This window comes from Mustelus asterias, unplaced genomic scaffold (assembly GCF_964213995.1).
Source record: "Mustelus asterias unplaced genomic scaffold, sMusAst1.hap1.1 HAP1_SCAFFOLD_43, whole genome shotgun sequence".
In the NCBI taxonomy this organism is placed as follows: domain Eukaryota; kingdom Metazoa; phylum Chordata; class Chondrichthyes; order Carcharhiniformes; family Triakidae; genus Mustelus; species Mustelus asterias.
The window spans coordinates 1,357,162-1,378,048 of record NW_027590120.1 but is presented as its reverse complement, the minus strand read 5'-3'; the positions used below and the strand labels follow the sequence as shown (position 1 = coordinate 1,378,048).

Here is a 20,887-nt window from a genome sequence, read left to right as displayed (position 1 = left end):
AGAGGATAATTAATAGATACCGTTTTAAGTACACCGGGAAAAAGTAATCACCCAACTCAGAATTGAGATGCGGTTCGACTGGGAAAACATTTCAGTCAGTCAATATTATTCACCCAGCAACTTCAACATGTGACAACTCTGAGTCTGCCTTTGATATTTAATCACTTTTGAAAGGTGTGGTCTGTCACACAGTTAACTGATCTGGAGCATTTAAAATACAGATTGATGACCTTGTTCTCCTGAGAGATCTGCGGGTTTGTGTGAATGGGATCGGGGAATGATTGGACTTGATCTCATAGTAATATGAGTAAAAATATCTCAAATTTACCAACAGTGCAATTTACCATTTAGAAAAAGGAAATAGAGGCACTGGAGAAGGGGCAAGAAAGATTCACAAGAATAATCCCAGAACTGTAATCACTTGTGAACTCACTGGTGTTTCACCAAGTTTGCTGACTGAGTGAATCCCTTCCCAGTCAGAGCAGGTGACCAGCCTCTGCCTGGTGTGAACTCACTGGTGGGACATTAGTTCCCGAGAGCTTTTGAAGCCACGCCCACATTTAAAGGGTCTCTCCTGGGGGTGATGATGTTGTGTCTGGGCAGGCTGGATAACTGAGTAAATCCTTTCGCACACACCGAGCAGGTGAATGGTTTCTCCCCGGTGTGAACTCACTGGTGTTTCAGCAGTGTTGATGATATTCTAAACCTCCTTGAACAGTGAGAGCAGCTGAACGGCCTCTCCCCGGTGTGAATGTGCTCGGGGATCATCAGTTCCTGAGAGCTTCTGAAGCCGGCCTCTCAGGCAGAGCATTTAAAGGGGCTCTCCTTGGAGTGAGTGGCTTTGTGGTTCCTCAGGCTGGATGACTGAGTGAATCCCTTCCCACACACAGAGCAAGGGAATGGTCTCTCCCCAGTGTGAACTCGCTGGTGTGTCCGCAGGTTGGATGACGTTCTAAACCTCTTTGTGCAGTGAGAGCAGCTGAACGGTCTCTCCTCAGTGTGAATGCGCTGGTGGATCATCAGTTCCTGAGAGCTTTTGAATCCGCTCCCACAGTCAGAGCATTTAAACGGTCTTTCATTGGTGTGAGTGAGATTGTGTGCGCGCAAGTTCGATGAATGATTGAATCCCTTCCCACACACACAGCAGGTGAACGGTCTCTCCCCAGTGTGAACTCGCTGGTGTCTCCAGAGGTTGAATGATGTTCTAAACCTCTTTGAGCAGTGAGAGCAGGTGAATGGTCTCTCCTCAGTGTGAATGCGCTGGTGGGACCCCAGTTCTCCAGAGGTTTTGAATCCGCTCCCACAGTCAGAGCATTTAAAGGGTCTCTCATTGCTGTGAGTGACTTTGTGTTTCAGCAAGCTGGATGAATGAGTGAATCCCTTCCCACACACAGAGCAGGTGAATGGTCTTTCCCCGGTGTGAACTCGCTGGTGTGTCCGCAGGTTGGATGATGTTCTAAACTGCTTTGAGCAGTGAGAGCAGCTGAACGGTCTCTCCTCAGTGTGAGTGCGCTGGTGGGATACCAGTTCACCAGAGCTTTTGAATCCTTTTCCACAGTCAGAGCATTTAAAGAGTCTCTCATTGGTGTGAGTGAGATTGTGTCTGAGCAGGTGGAATGACTGAGTGAATCCCTTCCCACACACAGAGCAGGTGAATGGTCTCTCCCCAGTGTGAACTCGCTGATGTTCCCACAGACTGGATGACGTTTTAAATCTCTTTGAGCAGTGAGAGCAGCTGAACGGTCTCTCCTCAGTGTGAATGCGCTGGTGGGACACCAGTTCTCCAGAGCTTTTGAATCCGCTCCCACAGTCAGAGCATTTAAACGGTCTCTCATTGGTGTGAGTGAGATGGTGTGTGCGCAGGTTCGATGAAACAGTGAAACCCTTCCCACACACAGGGCAGCTGAATCGTCTCTCCCCGGTGTGAATGCGTCGATGAGTTTCCAGTGCAGATGGATATCTGAATCCTTTTACACAGTCCCCACATTTCCACGGTTTCTCCATGGTGCGGATGTCCTTGTGACTCTCCAGGTTAAACAATCAGTTAAATCTCACACAGAACACGGGTACAGTCTCTCCCCGCTGTGAATGCTGCGATGTATTTTCAGGCTGTGTAACTGGTTAAAGCTCTTTCCACACTCAGTGCACTGGAACACTCTCACTCGGGTGTGTGTATCTCAGTGCATTTCTAGTCACAGCGATGTTTACAATCTTTTGAAGCCAAGAGGCCAAACAAACATTTCTCCTGCTAGATTCAAATCTTCAGGTCCCAAGAAATCGAGTCACTCTGTCAGATCTCGATGTGATGTTGGAGATTTCTGTCTGATTTTTCCTTGTCTAATATCCTGTAAGTCAATTTAGAAAAAACATCACAATTCAGAATACGATCGAAATTCAAATCTACATTTCTAGTTTCTATGGAGCATTCATTAAAGACACAGTCATGGAGCATTAAACCTGCCCAGCAGGGCCTCCCGTATCAGCACACAGGCAGCTGCTTTGTGAGACTGCCAGCAGTACAGACAAGTCAGAGATAAGGGTGTCCTCAGAAGTGGGATTCATTGTGAAAGCTCAGGGACGGTTGATAAGATGCAGCAATTCCATGATTCTAATGAACATTCTTTCCTCTCTCATTCCCCAAAAGCTGTGAATCTCCATCCCACACACTCTCCCTCCATTCTCACTCTGCTGTATCTAATATTCACCCTCCCAATTCTCCTGAAGGTGCTGATTGAGGCTGATTGACAGATCCATGCTCACTGCTTCCTGTCCAGCACAGAAATCAGAACAAATAGGAGCTGCAGTCAGCATTCGGCCCATCGAGTCTGCTCAACCATTCATTGAGATTATTGGTTGATCTACCTCTGCATTATTTTCCCCACACTGTCCCCCACATCCATCGATATCTTCAATATCTAGAAACCTATCAATCCCTCTCTTGAAAATTCTTGATGACTGAGGCTCTATAGTCCTCTGGGGTAGAGAATCCAAAACATCACCACGTCCTTGAGTGAAGAAATCCTACCTCATCTGAGCTTTCTCTCCATTTTCCAGCCTGTTCCCAATAATTATTGACTCCCTTGTCATTCAAAAACTGTCTAACTCATCCTTGAATATATTCAATCCCTCCACTGGTCCCTTTTGGAAGAGAAATCTAGATACTAACAATTCTCTGAGGGAAGAGATTGTTGGAAATATATAATATAGCTGCAGTCCAAAATTACACAGCCAGATATAATAAGTGTATTTTATTACAGAGCTATAAATAATATATCTAATCTGCACCATATAACAACTGTTAGCCTCGTGGTATTATCGCTAGACTATTAATCCAGAAACTCAGCTGATGTTCTGGGGACCCGGATTCGAATCCTGCCACGGCAGATGGTGGAATTTGAATTTAAAAACAAAATCTAGAACTAAGAATCTACTGATGACCATGAAATCATTGTTGATTGACCAGAAAAACCCATTTGGTTCATTAATGTGCTTTAGGGAAGGAAATCTGCCGTCCTTACCCAGTCTGGCCTACATGTGACTCCAGAGCCACAGCATTGTGGTTGACTCTCAACCATCCTCCGAAATGGCCCAGCGAGCTATTCAGTTCAAGGGCAATTAGGGATGGGCAATAAATCCTGGCCCAGCCGGCAATGCCCGTGTCCCAAGGATGAATTAAAAACAACATCAGACACGTCTCTGTCCGATATTAGTTTACTGTCCCCTTTAATATATATCAGAAATTAGATGGGCACATGAAGGAAATAAAGTTGCAGGGGAACGGGAATATAGAAAGGGAATGGGACTGACTGGATTGTTCTACAGAGAGTCGGCATGGATTCGAGTTACTGAATGGACTCCTTCTGCGCTGTAATGACTCGATGAGTGGAAATATATAACATAGTTTCAGTGTTACATTACAAGATGAGAAATAATAATAAATGTACTTTGTTACAGAACCATAAATAATATACCAAATCTACAATATAACAACACTAGGCATATCTCTGTCCTATATTAATTTACTGTTCTTTTAAATGTCAGCCATCTCCTCAGGAAACCAGCCCTTTAATTGTGAACATTAGGAAAGGGACTTTTTAGCCAGACAAATCAATGTGTCAAGCTGAGGGAGCAAAGGATCTCAATGTCTTTAAGAGAAATTGCAGTGTTAATATAAGCCTTACTTGAGACTAATAAATAAACTTTAAACTTTAGGGGCGGCACGGTAGCACAGTGGTTAGCACTGCTGCTTCACAGCTCCAGGGTCCCGGGTTCGATTCCCGGCTCGGGTCACTGTCTGTGTGGAGTTTGCACATTCTCCTCGTGTCTGCGTGGGTTTCCTCCGGGTGCTCCGGTTTCCTCCCACAGTCCAAAGATGTGCGGGTTAGGTTGATTGGCCAGGTTAAAAATTGCCCCTTAGAGTTCTGAGATGCGTGGATTAGCGGGTAAATATGTGGGGGTAGGGCCTGGGTGGGATTGTGGTCGGTGCAGACTCGATGGGCCGAATGGCCTCCTTCTGCACTGTAGGGTTTCTATGAGTTCTATAATATAAACTACCCAATTCTCCTGAAGGTGCTAATTAATGCTGATCGACACTCACCATTTCATGTTCCTGACAGATCATAAGAAATAGTTAGAAATTCAGCCCACCAAGCTGTTCAATTGAATTTTTTTAATTCATTCATGGGACATGGATGTTGCTGGCTGGCCAGCATTTATTACCCATCCCTCGTTGCCCTTGGAGGGCAGTTGAGAGTCAACCACATTGTGGTGGCTTTGGAGTCACATGAAGGCCAGACCAGTTAAGGATGGCAGATTTCATTCCCTGAAGGACATTCGTGAACCAGATAGGTTTTTCCGACAATCAAAAGGGTTTCATGGTCATCAGGAATTTCTTAATTCCAGATATTTTTAATTGAATTCAAATTCCACCAGCTGCTGTGGGGTGGGATTGTTGTCGGTGCAGACTCGATGGGCTGAATGGCCTCCTTCTGTACTGTAGGGTTTCTATGATTCTATGGCAGGATTCAAACCCGGGTCCCCAGAACATTAGCTGAGTTTCTGAATTAATAGTCCAGCAATAATACCACAAGGCCATCGTCTCCCCATCAAGATCATGGCTGATCTGATTGTGATCTTAACTCCACTTTTCTTCCTGTCACCCTTGACTCCCTTTTCAATCAGAATTCTCTGTATTTTGAGTATATTTAATGATGCAGCCTCCACTGCTCTCTGGGGAAGAGAATTGCAAAGACTAACGGCCCTCTGAGGGAAGACATTTCTCCTCATCGCCATCAGAAATGGGGGACCCTTTATTTTGACAATCTGCCGACTAATTCTAGAATCCCCAACATTGGAAACATCCTCTCTTCATCTATACTAATCACTACCTCACAATCTGATGTCAATACTATGATCACCTCTAAACTCCAGTCAATACAGGCCCAAACTTTCCTCACAAAACAATCCCTTCATCCCAGGTATCAGCCTGCAGATCCTTCTCTGAACTGACAATGACAAAGAGGTGATCAGGGAGGGCAGAGCTGAAACAAAGCAATGGATGGACATGGATTCAGATCCACAGTAACGGAGTCACACCAGCCCCAGAGATGTGGAACCAGAGTACAGATAACAGAGCACAGGACGAAAATTCAAAATTAGAGGTAAATGTTCAATAATACTCACCTCTGAAACAATTTCACTATTTTCTCATTTAAAACCTGCGGCTGGAAAGATGTCAGAAGCACTGGAATCAGAGAAAAATTGCAATCTTCAAATGTTCCAACTCCCTGCAAAAGGAGATTACAAGAGTCATGTGTCAATTGTGGCTTGAAATTAAGAAATACACATTTTTGGGGGGCTTGAGATTGCTGTCAAAATCCTCTTCTTCTAACCATCTGTAAAAGGAGATTCCAAAAATCACAGAATCTCTGCAGTGCAGAAGGAGGCCTTTTAGCCCATCGAGTCTGCACCAAGTTTCTAACAGATCACCTTTACTCAGGCCCTATACCTGAAACCTGATGTACGTACATCACTAATCCTTTCCTTCCCCCTCATCTTGGGACACAAAGGGACAATTTAGCATGGTCGATCAACCCACTCTTTGGAGTGTGGGAGGAAACCAGAGCACCCAGAGGAAACCCACACAGACAGAGGGAGAATGTGCAAACTCATACAGACAATCACCCGAGGCTGGAATTGAACCGGGTCTCTGGCGCTATGAGACAGAAGTGCTAACCACTGTGTCACCCCCAACAGTCATTTGTCCGCCCTGAATATAAATCCATAACATTCTCCCCTCCTGTTTTCTAGCATAAGATTACTTAAGATGGAATATACTTACATTGGAAGCTATTCAGACAAGGTTCATGAGCTGATTTCGGGCATGAAGAGGTCTGTTTTATGAGGAAAGGTTCGGCAGGGTGCATCTGTGCTCATTGGATTTTAGATAAATGAGATGTGATTGTTGGAGTGAAATTAAGACTGTGACCGTTGAAAGTTAATGCGTACGTGACTACAGGACCGGCTGCACCCAGCACTTATCCTGTGGTTAACAAAGATCATTCTGTTGCTGACTAAATAACGAACTAACCTTTGAGCTACAGCTTGTTATTGTATAAAAAATACGGAACAGACAAAAAAAACCAGACCGCGAGGTCCAGATGGTCAGCTTAGCTTAAGATAAAGCGGAACCGAAACTTGTGGGCTTTTGTTAACGGTTGTTTTTGAAGGAATGTGATTGGAGGTCAATTATTGCGAGGGGAGCCCAATTGGCTAAGTACAGGTAACCACCCAAAGCTAATGACGAAGTAACCGCTAATGTCTGTATGATTAAAGTGTATAAAAGACGGCGAGCCGTCGCTGCAAATTGAGAAGGTGAAAGGCAGCATCCATTAACCCGGCCTGTCAGTCAATGACTCAAACATTGTCTCTCCTGGTCACCCAAATCCTGAAGCTCCGCCCACTGGCCGCGCATGCGCTCTGCTCCCCGCTAAACAAAGATGGCGGCCGCGGCACTGGGCCTGATAAGAACATAAGAACATAAGAAATAGGAGCAGGAGTAGGCCATCTAGCCCCTCGAGCCTGCCCCGCCATTCAATAAGATCATGGCTGATCTGACGTGGATCAGTACCACTTACCCGCCTGATCCCCATAACCCTTAATTCCCTTACCGATCAGGAATCCATCCATCCGCGCTTTAAACATATTCAGCGAGGTAGCCTCCACCACCTCAGTGGGCAGAGAATTCCAGAGATTCACCACCCTCTGGGAGAAGAAGTTCCTCCTCAACTCTGTCTTAAACCGACCCCCCTTTATTTTGAGGCTGTGTCCTCTAGTTTTAACTTCCTTACTAAGTGGAAAGAATCTCTCCGCCTCCACCCTATCCAGCCCCCGCATTATCTTATAAGTCTCCATAAGATCCCCCCTCATCCTTCTAAACTCCAACGAGTACAAACCCAATCTCCTCAGCCTCTCCTCATAATCCAAACCCCTCATCTCCGGTATCAACCTGGTGAACCTTCTCTGCACTCCCTCCAATGCCAATATATCCTTCCTCATATAAGGGGACCAATACTGCACACAGTATTCCAGCTGCGGCCTCACCAATGCCCTGTACAGGTGCATCAAGACATCCCTGCTTTTATATTCTATCCCCCTCGCAATATAGGCCAACATCCCATTTGCCTTCTTGATCACCTGTTGTACCTGCAGACTGGGCTTTTGCGTCTCATGCACAAGGACCCCCAGGTCCCTTTGCACGGTAGCATGTTTTAACGTACTAGTTCCAGAGTAAACTCCCTGAACTGGAATTCCCTGGGGTCGTGTCAGTGCGGCAATATCCCGTTAGATAATCATTGCGATGAAACTGTCCATTTTAACAACAGGAACAGCCAGAAATCTATTTCTTATCAATGGTGATCATTAATTGATGACTACAAGCAATTGACGACTATTGGAGAATAAGCAACAATGCTTATTTATTTTTATTTTTTTACAGTCATATTCTGGATGTGTCCGTGTCATGTTTAAAGTTTGTTTATTAGTGTCACAAGTGGGATTACATTCATACTGCAATTAAGTTACTGTAAAAATCCCCTGGTCGCCACACTCCGGATACACTCAGGGAGAACTTTAACATGGTAATGCACCGAACCAGTGCGTCTTTTGGACTGTGGGAGAAAACCAGAGCACACAGAAGAAACACACGCAGACACAGGAAGAACATGCAAACTGCACACAGACCCAAGCCAGGAATCGAACCCGGGTCCCTGGCGTGGTGAGGCAGCTACGTGCCACCATGCCACCCCGTGTGAGATCAGTATATGCAAGGTAGATTTCCCACCCATTCTCAATGTTATCGGATCAAATGTTCGGGACACAGGAGACAACACAAGGAGACTGCTTTGGGTGCAGGTCATTCATTCTCCTCTGTTCTATTCCACATTCTGTGGAAAGTTGTGGAGTTAATTAGTTATATTAGATATAATTCAGAAATAATGAGGAGATGCTTCATCCGATTAAACTCGTTTTGTAAATTCGATATGAAATCAATTGCATAAATAAATATATGTCTACATTGAAAGCTATATCGGGAACCTATATCCAATCCTTCGTCCCATTGGGTCAAGGAAACGTTGTTACTTAAAGCACACTGTATGTACACGGATTCCACAGAAACTCCTTCTTCAAATGGGGATTGGACAATGACTTGAAAGGGAGAAAAATCAGCTTCATGGAATCAGAGGAGGAAATTGAAATGAGAACAAAGAACAGTGCAGCACTGGAACAGGCCCTTCGGCCCACCAAGCCCACACCGATACATCAGTTGGGTAGCTCGTAATCAAATAATTGGCATAGGCATTGTGGGTCAAAGGGCCTCTTATTGTTGCCTGCCATTGTCAACCATTTTCAATCATTCTTGGATCAATATGTCTACAGCATTCACAATGAGTGTTGCAACATTTCAAGAGAGTCCCATTGGGTGCTTGCAAGTGGTGATTGCATTCACCTCACACACGAAAGCTCCCCAGTTCAAAGCCATGCCGGAATGTGATTAGTATTTGTTCTTTAAGGATGAGGGAAGTTTACATGATTTAAATTTGTTGCTGAGCATTATCCGAAACTCGATATTAAAGCCATATTATCTTTGCTAAGACCTCGGCCTCAAAATCTTTCAGCAAAATCTGAAATCTTGTACTTTTATGACGCAATGAAAGGAAATAGAGGTCCCTTTTTGACACCGTGTTCATATCAGCAACTCGTTCAGTCCACAACAGAATTTAATGGCTTTATTGATGCAGACGAACAAAGTTAATCACCATCTGAAACATATCTAAAAGTATAAATGATGTGGAGATGCCGACGTTGGGCTGGGGTAAACACAGTAAGGAATTTAACAACACCAGGTTAAAGTCCAACAGGTTTATTTGGTAGCTCGTGGCGTTTGCTACCAAATAAACCTGTTGGGCTTTAACCTGGTGTTGTTAGACTCCTAACAGTATAAAGACAGGCATACGTGAAACTGTAACTGAACTAGAGGAAATAGCGCACATTGCACAGAACCATCTTTTTAACATCGTTGTTCAGAGTAAAGAATTAGGAAAAGCCTCTCAGACAGATGAGGAAATCGAGAATCAGTGCGGATCTGCTGGGCTTCCTGCAGATGAACGAGATTTAGGCGCCAGAATGTTTCACTCGCAGAGTAAAGAGGGGTCAAGTATAACTAACAGATCATTCTTAAATCTCTTCCCTTTAAAGATATCTGATTTTGTTTAAAAGCTGACTGTCTCAAATAAGCGCCATGGGATGTGTATTACCCAGTGACTCGATTCTTTTGTTGGTCAGTCATGCTTGCAATTCAATGTTGTATATTTCAGAAATATTCAGTTCAGAATGAGGTGATATGTAATTAATAAAAATATATTAATATTAAACATTGAAAAGCAAACAAGCACTGGGTGGAGCTGATTAAAATTATTCGGAGGAAGATGAGAATGATGCATTAATGATTGAGCAGAAATCATTGCTCCTTAGATATTTGCTGGACGACCGCTTATAAATGTTGAAGTTGAAGATAAGTTGAGAAATCAAGTTGAAAGAAATGTTTTTTGTCTTGATTTAATTGACATGGGCTCTCAGTGTAACCATGAGAACCTGCAGCAACACAGTGGAGGTGAACATTGTGGTCAGGCCAATTGGTGGCGCTACGCTGTCAGTTGTTTCTGTAGTGTAGTGGTTATCACGTTCGCCTAACACGCGAAAGGTCCCCGGTTCGAAACCGGGCAGAGACATTAATTTACTCATTCATTGTGAGAGTAGTTTTGCATGGTTTCAGTTTTTGCTGCACATATTCCGAATCTCGATGTTGCAGCCATATTATCTTTGCTCTAAACTCGGCCACAAATGCTCTCAGCAAAATCAGAAATGCTGTAGTTTGAGACGCAATGAGGAAATAAATGTGTGTATTTGGACACCGTGCGCAGATCAGCAACTTGTTCAAACCACAACAGAACTTAATGGTTTTATAAATGCAGACTAACATAGTTAATCACCATCTGAAACATGTCAAATAGTATTGTGTGCTCATAAAGACAGACACAAGTGAAACTGTAAATGAACTAGAGGAAATGGCAGACATTGCCCAGAAGCCTCTTTTTAAAATTGTTCTTCATAATAAAGAAATAGGAAAAAGCACTCAGGCAGATGAAGAAATCGAGACTCAGTGTAGATCTGCTGGACTTTCCTATAGATGAACGGGATTTAAGCACCAGAATATTTCACACGCAAAATAAAGAGGGATCAAGTATAACTAACAGATCATTCTTAAATCTCTTCCCTTTAAAGATATCTGATTTTGTTTAGATGCTGACTGTCTCAAATAAGTATCATGGGGTGTGTATTACCCAGTGAGTCGATTTCTTTTATTGGTCAGTCATGTTTGCAATTCAATGTTGCATATTCCCGAGATATTCAATTCAGAATGAAGACGTATGTATTAAATACATGTATTAATATTTAATATCGAATAACGAAACAAATATTGAGTAACCAGCCAACGATTCAAGTCTGGATGACCCTTCATCAGAGCTAAGAGCAAAGAAAAGCAGAAAAGATTTAAATTATGGGTGGAAGGGTGGAAGGGGGGTGCTGTAATTGGACAAAGGGGATGCAAATGAGGATAAAGATGGCTGAGAGAGATGCTAAAAATGTCCATTAAGCGATCAGAATAGCAGAGCAGAGGTAAAGGTGGTTAAGGCAGTTGCCCTGAAAGAGGAGTGGGGGGGGGGGGGGGGGGGGCGGGGGGGGGGGGCGGGGGGGAGAGGCAAGAAGGAGAGCAGGAATGAAGAAATGGAAAAATGGAAATGAGAAAGAAGTATGATAAAAATGGGTAAATGAGATGAAAAGAACAAACAGTATGAAATAAAATGAATGGAAAGGGGATAAAGGTGGCGGGGCGAGTTCATGCTCTGAAGTTATTGAACTCAATGTTTATTCCAGAAGGCTGTAAAGTGTCCAATTGGAAGATGAGGCACTGTTCCTCCAGTTTGCGTTGGGGTTCATTCAAACATTGAAAAAGGCCAAGGACGGACATGTGGACAGGAGAGCAGGGTGCTGTGTTGAAGTGGCAAGAACTGGAAGTTCTGGGTCCTGCTTGCAGACGGACTGAAGGTGTTCAGCAAAGCGATCACCCAGTTTGTGTTTGGTCTCTCCAGTGTAGGAGAGTAGACTTCATGGGGAGGAGCGAATGCAATAGACTAGACTGAAGGAGATGCATGTGAATCGCTGCTTCACCTGAAAGGGGTGTTTCGGACCTGGGATGGTGAGCAGGGAGGAGGTAAAGGGGGCAGGTGTTGCACCTTCTACCATTGCATGAGAAGACGCTGTGGGTCGGGGATGGGATGTTGGGTGGGATGGAGGCGTGGACCAGGGTGTCCCAGAGAGAACCTTCCTTGTGGAATGCTGATGGGTGTGAGGGGTGAGGTGAAGATGTGTTGAGGAGTGGCTTCGTGCTGGAATTGGCAGCAATGACGGATGATGATACTTTGGACACGGAGGCTGGTCTCTGGTCTGGTAAAAAGTGTGGACAAGGGGAGCACTGTCCTCTTTCTGGGAGGGAGTGCAAGCAGTGGCCTGGGGCATGAGTTGGACAGTCAAGAGCCCTGTCAACCACAGTGGGTGGACTCCGTGCAGACAGTCACCCAAGGCAAGAATTGAACCCAGGTCCCGAGCACTGGAAGGCAGCAGTGCTAACCACTGTTCCGCCCGGAAGGATCAGCCTGGTGGTAGCTTTACTCATGATATCCAGTTGCACTGGAGGTAGAATGGGAAAGGAAAAAAAAGTAAAATACTGCGGATGTTGGAATTGGGAAATTTAAACTGAAAATACTGGATAAACTCAGCAGACCTGGCGGCATCTGTGGAGAAACCTATTAACAATGGATTCTTATGATTTTGGTTGCTGAATGAGGAGACAAGGTCCTTTCGGTTTTATTGACGTTTTATGCGGCGTTACGGTTGAAGCGATAAAAGCAATATTTTAAATATCTCTGATATTAAGTGATGTCCATCTTTGTGTGGGGCAGACGTCCTCCGTTTGGACGGAAGATGAAGAACAAATGTGCCCTTAACAAAGATGGCGGCGATGTGGGGGGCGGGGCAATGGGCGGTGTACGCAGAACGCTGAGGAGGTTGGGATCGCACATGCGCATTGCAGCGGGTGTGGTTTGTTGACGGAAGCGCGCGGGTTCTTCTCCAGATCGGAATCAGATTTGAAAGGGGGGAACGGTTAACGGTGGCAGGCGTTGCCATGGCGGCAGGGGCGGGGCTCGCCAACAGCGCGCGCTGGCACAAGTGGACCCTCGAGCGCAACCTGAGCGACAGCAGCAGCAGGTGCGGAGGCCGCGCGGGGAGCCGGGGGCTCGAGTAGGAGGCAAGCCGGGTCGGCCCGCCTCTCCCGCGAAGGCGACCTGGGGATGTGACACCAACTCAAAACTTCCCAACCCCGGGTTTTTCACGTCTCTTTTACCCCTCACCGAGCTCCTCAGCACAAAGCAGCCCCTCAAATCCCCCAGAAATCACTCAGACCCCACTTGGCATCTTTTCCCCAGGTCATGACCCTGAGATGCCCTTTTGGTTTCAGCCCCTCCACCTGATCAGGTGCCAACTGCGGTGGTGGTTGGAGGAACGATTGCTCGTTTCCAGGGCCGGGTGCTGAACTGGATCTCTCTCAATGTCCCGCAGTGTTTGTTTTCAAGATACAATTTGGTACATGTGGTGATTTGTCGCTTTGTCCCTAAATGGAGGGCAAGCGGATTGGCACCCTGATTATCAATTCACACTAATCCACTTCTGCCATCCTCCATTCCCGTGGCAGTTCAGTGGACACAACAGCAGTGTGTGTCTGAGGTTTGCCCAAGCTTTAGTTCGTGCTGGCACTATTGCCACCATGTTGGGGTCCTCAACAGAGAGACTCCCTCTTTAAAGAAGGTCTTGAAAGGGTGACCCACTTGTGTTTTCTGTTTCTCATAGGAGCCGTGATCAACAGTGTGGCCAGAGAGACTCCATGTACCCAGTCGCATATTCGGACAAACAGCTACCGGACATCTGCGTCCAAGAAACAGACCGGATCCTGGTTGAGAAAGTAAGTTAGATTTGAATGTGTCTTTAGTGTGTGGCTGACAACACCCCTGGTTTGTCCATGGTGGTGAAGTACCTTGGTGAACCACAGCAGCCTGTGTGATAAAGGGTTAATCGTCATCCTTACTTCCAGGCCTGGGTATAAGATCAGCATATGGCCTCCCCTAACCGGCCCCCTTTACTGATACCCTGCTCACTTTCTGTTTTCAGTCCTGCTGGGACACCGCGTTGGGCCCATTGAAACAGCTGCCCATGAATCTGTTCATCATGTACATGGCTGGCAACACCATCTCCATCCTCCTTATCATGATGTGTGCATGATGGCCTGGAGACCCATACAGGCCTTCATGTCCATGTCTGCAAGTGAGTATTGTATTGAATCTACAGCTCAGAAACAGCTCTGAACCGGCATCACTTGAGTGCAGCTTAGAATATAATTCTGGGAGTTGGGTAATTAAGGGAGTTAGGGAAGGAAGGGAAAGAGGTGCCCTTTTGCTTTATAACTTTCTCAGCCTTTGGGAAGTGATCTTACTCTTCGACAGGAGAAGAAGCCAGATTTTTGGTGAGTATCTGCTAAGTAACGAAGATTTATTCTGTTCCTAAGGATCAAAATAGTATAGCAACAGGTGTTAAGGTTAATAAAATACTTAAAAACCAAAATAAATTATCATTGGATAAAAGAAATAGTTTATCAGTGCACATTCAAGCTGCAGCATTTGGGAGTTCCTGGGTGTCAGTTTGATCCAGGGCAAACAGGCATAGAGGTTTACAGCATGGAAACATACCCTTCGGCCCAACTTGTCCATGCCACCCTTTTTTTAAAACCCCTGAACTCGTCCCAATTGTCCGCATTTCGCCCATATTCCTCTGTACCCATGTCTAAATGCTTTTTAAAATACAAAATTGTACCCCCTCTACTACTACCTCTGGCACCTTGTTCCAGACACTCACCACCCTCTGTGCGAAACAATTGCCCCTTTGGACATTTTTCTATCTCTCCCCTCTCACCTTAAACCTATGCCCTCCAGTTTTAGACTCCCCTACCTTTGGGAAAAGATATTGACTATCTAGCTGATCTATGCCCCTCATTATTTTATAGGCCTCCATAACATCACCCTCAGCCTCCTCAGACCAAGAGAAAAAAGTCCCAGTCTATCCAGCCTCTCCTTATAACTCAAACCATCAAGTCCGGTAGCATCCGAGTAAATCTCTACTGCACTCTTTCTAGTTTCATAATATCCTTTCTATAATAGGGTGACCAGAACTGTACATAGTATTCCAAGTGTGGCCTTACCAATGTCTTGTACAACTTCAACAAGATGTCCGAACTCCTGTATTCAATGTTCTGACCAATGAAACCAAGCATGCCGAATGCCTTATTCTCCACTCTGTCCACCTGTGACTCCACTTTCAAGGAGCTATGAACATGTACCCTTAGATCTTTTTGTGCTATAACTCTCCCCAACACCTACCATTAACTGAGTAAGTCATACATAGAACATAGAACAGGCCCTTCGGCCCACGATGTTGTGCTGAGCTTTATCTGAAACCAAGATCAAGCTATCCCACTCCCTATCATCCTGGTGTGCTCCATGTGCCTATCCAATAACCACTTAAATGTTCCTAAAGTGTCTGACTCCACTATCACTGCAGGCAGTCCATTCCACACCCCAACCACTCTCTGCGTAAAGAACCTACCTCTGATATCCTTCCTATATCTCCCACCATGAACCCTATAGTTATGCCCCCTTGTCATACCTCCATCCACCCGAGGAAATAGTCTTTGAACGTTCACTCTATCTGTCCCCTTCATCATTTTATAAACCTCTATTTAGTCTCCCCTCAACCTCCTCCGCTCCAGAGAGAACAGCCCAAGCTCCCTCGACCTTTCCTCAGAAGACTTACCCTTCAAACCAGGCAGCATCCTGGTAAATCTCCTCTGCACTCTTTCCAGCGCTTCCACATCCTTCTTATAGTGAGGTGATCAGAACTGCACACAATATTCCAAATGTGGTCTCACCAAGGTCCTGTACAGTTGCAGCATAACCCCACGGCTCTTAAACTCCAACCCCCTGTTAATAAAAGCTAACACACTATAGGCCTTCTTCACAGCTCTATCCATTTGAGTGGCAACCTTCAGAGATCTGTGGATATGGACCCCAAGATCTCTCTGTTCCTCCACAGTCTTCAGAACCCTACCTTTGACCCTGGAATCCACATTTAAATTAGTCCTACCAAAATGAATCACCTCACATTTATCAGGGTTAAACTCCATCTGCCATTTTTCAGCCCAGCTTTGCATCCTATCTATGTCTCTTTGCAGTCTACAACAGCCCTCCACCTCATCCACTACTCCACCAATCTTGGTGTCATCAGCAAATTTACTGATCCACCCTTCAGCCCCCTCCTTTAGGTCATTAATAAAAATCACAAATAGCAGAGGACCAAGCACTGATCCCTGTGGCACTCCGCTAGCAACCTGCCTCCAGTCCTAAAATTTTCCATTCACCACCACCCTCTGTCTTCGATCAGATAGCCAGATACCTATCCAATCGGCCAACTTTCCCTCTATCCCAACCTCCTTACTTTCATCATTAGCTGACCATGGGGGACCTTATCAAACGCCTTACTAAAATCCATGTATATGACATCAACTGCCCTACCTTCATCAACACACTTAGTTACCTCCTCAAAAAATTCTATCAAATTTGTGAGGCACGACTTGCCCTTCATGAATCCGTGCTGACTATCCGCTGATTAATCCACATCTTTCTAAATGGTCATAAATCCCATCCCTAAGGACCTTTTCCATCAACTTACCAACCACCGAAGTAAGACTAACCGGCCTATAATTACCAGGGTCATTTCTATTCCCTTTCTTAAACAGAGGAACAACACTCGCCACTCTCCAGTCCTCTGGCACCATCCCCCTGGACCGTGAGGACCCAAAGATCAAAGCCAAAGGCTCTGCAATCTCATCCCTTGCCTCCCAAAGAATCCTAGGATATATTTCATCAGGCCCAGGGGACTTATCGACCTTCAGTTTATTCAAAACTGCGAGTACACCCTCCTGCCGAACATCTACTTCCTCCAGCCTATTAGCCTGTAACACCTTCTCTTCCTCAAAAACATGACCCCTCTCCTTGGTGAACACTGAAGAAAAGTATTCATTCATCACCTCTCCTATCTCTACTGACTCCATACACAAGTTCCCACTACTATCCTTAACCGGCCCTAACCTCACCCTGGTCATTCTTTTATTCCTCACATAAGAGTAAAAAGCCTTGGGGTTTTCCTTGATCCGACCCGCCAAGGACTTCTCATGCCCCATCCTAGCTCTCCTAAGCCCCTTTTTCAGCTCATTCCTTGCTAACCTGTAACCCTCAATCGAGCCATCTGAACCTTGTTTCCTCATAAGCTTCCCTCTTCCTTTTTGCAAGACATTCCACCTCTTTTGTGAACCATGGTTCCCTCACTCGGCCATTTCCTCCCTGCCTGACAGGGACATACCTATTGAGGACACACAGTATTTGTTCCTTGAAAAAGTTCCACTTTTCATTAGTGCCTTTCCCCGACAGTTTCTGTTCCCATCTTATGCCCCCTAATTCTTGCCTAATCGCATCATAATTACCTCTCCCTCAATTATAAACCTTGCCCTGCCGTAAGGCCCTATCCCTCTCCATTGCAATAACAAAAGACACCGAATTGTGGTCACTATCTCCAAAGTGCTCTCCCACAACCAAATCTAACACTTGGCCCGGTTCATTTCCTAGTACCAAATCCACTGTGGCCCCACCTCTTGTCGGCCTATCCACATATTGTGTCAGGAAACCCTCCTGCACACACTGCACAAAAACTGCCCCATCCAAACTATTCGACCTACAAAGGTTCCAATCAATATTTGGAAAGTTAAAGTCCCCCATGACAACTACCCTGTGACCCCCACACATATCCATAATCTGCTTAGCAATTTCTTCCTCCACCTGGTTTCAGCAGCAGATGATCTGAGGCCAGGACAAAGTAGGTCGATGTCACTGAGGTGGAAATAGGTAGTGTAGGTGGTGATGTGGCAAATCGAGTTAAATGCAGATCAGTGTGAGGTGTTGAATCATGGAAAGTCAAACCAAGGTAGAACTTTCACGGTGAATGGTCGGACCTCAGAGAATATCGTGGAACAGAGGGACCTTGGAGTTCAGGTGCACGGTTCTCTTAAGGTGGAGTCACGTGTAGATAGGGCAGTGAAGAAGGCTTTTGGCATGCTGGCCTTTATCAGTCAGGGCATTGAGTATAGAAGTTGGGAAGTTATGTTGCAGTTGTACAGGACTTTGGTGAGGCTGCACCTGGGATATTGTGTTCAGTTTTGGTCACCTTGATTTGGAAAGATGTTACTAAACTGGAGAGAGTGCAGAAAAGATTTACAAGGATGTTGCCAGGACTCAAGTTAGAGGGAGAGATTGGATGAGTTAGGACTTTTTCTTTGGAGCGTAGGAGACTGAGGGGTGATCTTATGGAGGTGTGTAAGATCATGAGAGGCATGGATAGGTTGAATGCACTCAGTCTTTTTCCCAGGGTTGGGGAATTAAGAATTAGAGGGCATAAGTTTAAGTTAAGAGGGAAATGAATTAATGGGAACCTGAGGAGCAGCTTTTTTACACAGAGGGTGGTACGTATGTGGAATGAGCTGCCGGAGGAAGTGGTTGAGGCAGGGACATTGTCAACATTTAAAAGGCATTTGGACAGATCCATGGATAGGAAAGGTTTCGAGGGATATGGGCCAGATGGAGTTTGCTTACATGGGCATTTCTGGTGGGCATGGACCAGTTTGGGCCGAAGGGCCTGTCTCCGTGCTGTAGATTCTATGAGGATATGTTTGGAAGCTCAGTTTGAAGTGAAACATGTTACTGAGGTTGTGAATACTCCGGTTCAGCCTCAGACAGTCGCAATGGGGACAGATGGAGTCAGTGGTCAGGAAGTGGAATTTGTTGCAGGGCTGAAGATGATAACCTTCATCTTCCAATATTTAACAAAGGCAATTACTGCTTATCCAGTCCTGGATGTCAGACAAGGGAGGATGGTGTGTAAAATTGGAGGGAATTTGGAGATGATGGTGTTCACATACACCTCTTACCCTGATCCTTCTCGGTGGGCAGGTTAACGGTTTTAAGGTTCAAACCACTGGTTGAGTTGTAGATACATAAAGTCCCTCCTTTGCCCCCACCTCTCTCTCCATCCATTGAGGCCAGAGCCTTGTGTAGTCCCAGACTGGATGGCAGATTCCCTTTCCTGAAAGGCATTAGTGAACCAGTTGAGGTTTTATGACAATCCAGCAGTTTCCATGGTAATGTTTTCCTAGCACCGGCCCCACAAATGACCAGATTCATTCAGCTCAATTTCACAACCTGCCTTTGTGTTTTTGTGGGATCTCTCTCACTCCCTTTTCACTGTTTTAAATCAATTTCACAGGGTTTTAGAAGGGGATGATTTGCAGTCAAGAAACTCAAACCAAACATCACATCAGGATCTGACTGAGTCGCCCAATTTATTGTAACCTGAATATAACTGAACTTTGAGCATGGAAGGAAAAAGCACCGTTCACAGTGGGGTGAAACTGTACATGTGTTCTGTGTGTGGACAAGGATTTAGACAATCATCTGGCCTGTCAAGACACAAGTGCAGTCACACTGAGGAGAAACCGTGGAAATGTGGGGAAGGATTCAGAGACCTGTCTGAACTGGAAATCCACCAATACAGTAACACTGGGGAGAGGCTGTTCACCTGCTCTGAGTGTGGGAAAGGATTCACTCAGTCATCCACCCTGCTGACACACCAGCGAGTTCACACTGGGGAGAGGCCGTTCACCTGCTCCGAGTGTGGGAAGGGATTCACTCAGTCATCTACACTGCAGACACACCAGCGAGTTCACACAGAGGAAAGACCATTTAAATGTCCAGAATGTGACAAGTACTATAAAAGTTTAAAGGAAGTGATGTTCCATCAACGTGTTCACACAGAGGAAAGACCATTTAAATGTCCAGAATGTGACAAGTGCTATAGAGGTTCCAGAGAACTAATGTTCCATCAACGTGTTCACACTGATGAGAGACCGTTCAGGTGCTCTCACTGCGGGACTGGGTTCAAGTGGTCATCTCAACTCACTGAACACCAGTGAATTCACACTGGGGAGCGGCCGTTCACCTGCACCGACTGTGGGAAGGGATTCACTCGGACATCACACCTCATGGCACATCAGCAAGTTCACACCGATGAGAGACCGTTCAAATGTCCAGATTGTGGGAAGTGTTGTAAAAGTTCCAGCAATCTAGTGTCCCATCAACGTGTTCACAGTGAGGAGAGACCTTTTAAATGTCCAGACTGCAGGAAGTGCTATGAAAGCTGCAGTGATCTGATGTCTCATCAACGTGGTCACACTGATGAGAGACCGTTCAAGTGCACTCACTGCGGGACTGGGTTCAGGCGACCATCCCAACTCACTGTCCACCAGCGAATTCACACTGGGGAGAGGCCGTTCACCTGCTCCAAATGTGGAAAGGGATTCACTCAGAAATACAACCTGTTGAGCCATCAGCGAGTTGACAAGTGACTGCTGGAGTTTGATTCTGCTGTTTATCACAAATCACAAACATGTTGATTGTGGTCATTCGCCTCTGATGTAAATAAATTTGAGCCCACAAATAAATACTAATGTCCTGGATGAAAGTCAAATAAATCTGCTTTTATGTTAAACAAACAATTTGTTGAAACTTTTTATTATTTCTGACTCAAGTCCATTCCTTTCAAATGGCTCTCCCTCTGCCCTGTCTCCTCCATCCTGACCCCCAACAAAAAGTGTGATGAAGTCATGGAGCTTCTTTGTCACTCGGATTGAGCCAACCCATTCAGCTGCCCCTGCTGCTTCCCTCTCTTCCACCCTCCCACTGAGCCAAACTAATGTATCTAAAGCCTCTCCCTGTCTGAGCCCCGAACCCACATCTTTCAACAGTTTCTTTCCTGTTTTGCCCTGACTCCATTTCCACTAAATTGCCGACCATCCAACTTCTCCATATTGGCTGATATTGTTAATGATTCTCTCCCTCTCTTCTGGTTTTGTTCCTCTCACTTTTAAATACACAAACATCACCCTTTCTGAAAAAAAACCCTTTGATCCCACTTTGCTTGCAAATTATGGCCCCATCTCCAGCCTCCCTTTCCTCTCCAAAGTCTTTGAACTTGGTGTCTCCCAAGGAGACTTTTG

General features: G+C 45.4%; 2 protein-coding genes, 1 non-coding gene and 1 pseudogene across 3 annotated transcripts; 3 read left to right on the top strand and 1 right to left on the bottom strand.

Annotated features, from left to right (window-relative positions):
* The window catches only part of LOC144482895 (uncharacterized), a 348,044-nt pseudogene extending 327,671 nt beyond the window's left edge, over nt 1–20,373 (top strand).
* Nucleotides 404–9,040, bottom strand: LOC144482924 (uncharacterized). Its single transcript, XM_078201785.1, has 2 exons — nt 9,008–9,040; nt 404–1,512 (listed from the first exon to the last, which is right to left on the bottom strand). Exons 1-2 carry the CDS (start codon nt 9,038–9,040, stop codon nt 799–801), a joined length of 747 nt encoding a protein of 248 aa, XP_078057911.1. The 3' UTR covers nt 404–798.
* trnav-aac (transfer RNA valine (anticodon AAC)) lies at nt 10,217–10,289 on the top strand. The gene has a single exon. It is a non-coding gene; the product is annotated as a tRNA-Val (tRNA).
* Nucleotides 12,726–13,980, top strand: LOC144482923 (ER membrane protein complex subunit 4-like). Its single transcript, XM_078201784.1, has 3 exons — nt 12,726–12,888; nt 13,528–13,639; nt 13,846–13,980. The coding sequence occupies exons 1-3, from the start codon at nt 12,806–12,808 to the stop codon at nt 13,954–13,956; spliced, it is 306 nt and encodes a 101-aa protein (XP_078057910.1). The 5' UTR covers nt 12,726–12,805; the 3' UTR covers nt 13,957–13,980.
* Nucleotides 20,374–20,887: the final 514 nt, after the last annotated feature.

Excerpts from the sequence above, each read along its gene's own strand:
- LOC144482923 (XM_078201784.1), top strand. The coding sequence starts at position 12,806 with ATGGCGGCAGGGGCGGGGCTCGCCAACAGCGCGCGCTGGCACAAGTGG. Across the intron at positions 12,889-13,527 it reads CTGAGCGACAGCAGCAGCAG|GAGCCGTGATCAACAGTGTG; the intron begins GTGCGGAGGCCG and ends TGTTTCTCATAG. Across the intron at positions 13,640-13,845 it reads ACCGGATCCTGGTTGAGAAA|TCCTGCTGGGACACCGCGTT; the intron begins GTAAGTTAGATT and ends TTCTGTTTTCAG.
- LOC144482924 (XM_078201785.1), bottom strand. The coding sequence starts at position 9,040 with ATGGCTTTGAACTGGGGAGCTTTCGTGTGTGAG. Across the intron at positions 1,513-9,007 it reads GGGGAGCTTTCGTGTGTGAG|CGCACTCACACTGAGGAGAG; the intron begins GTGAATGCAATC and ends GTATCCCACCAG.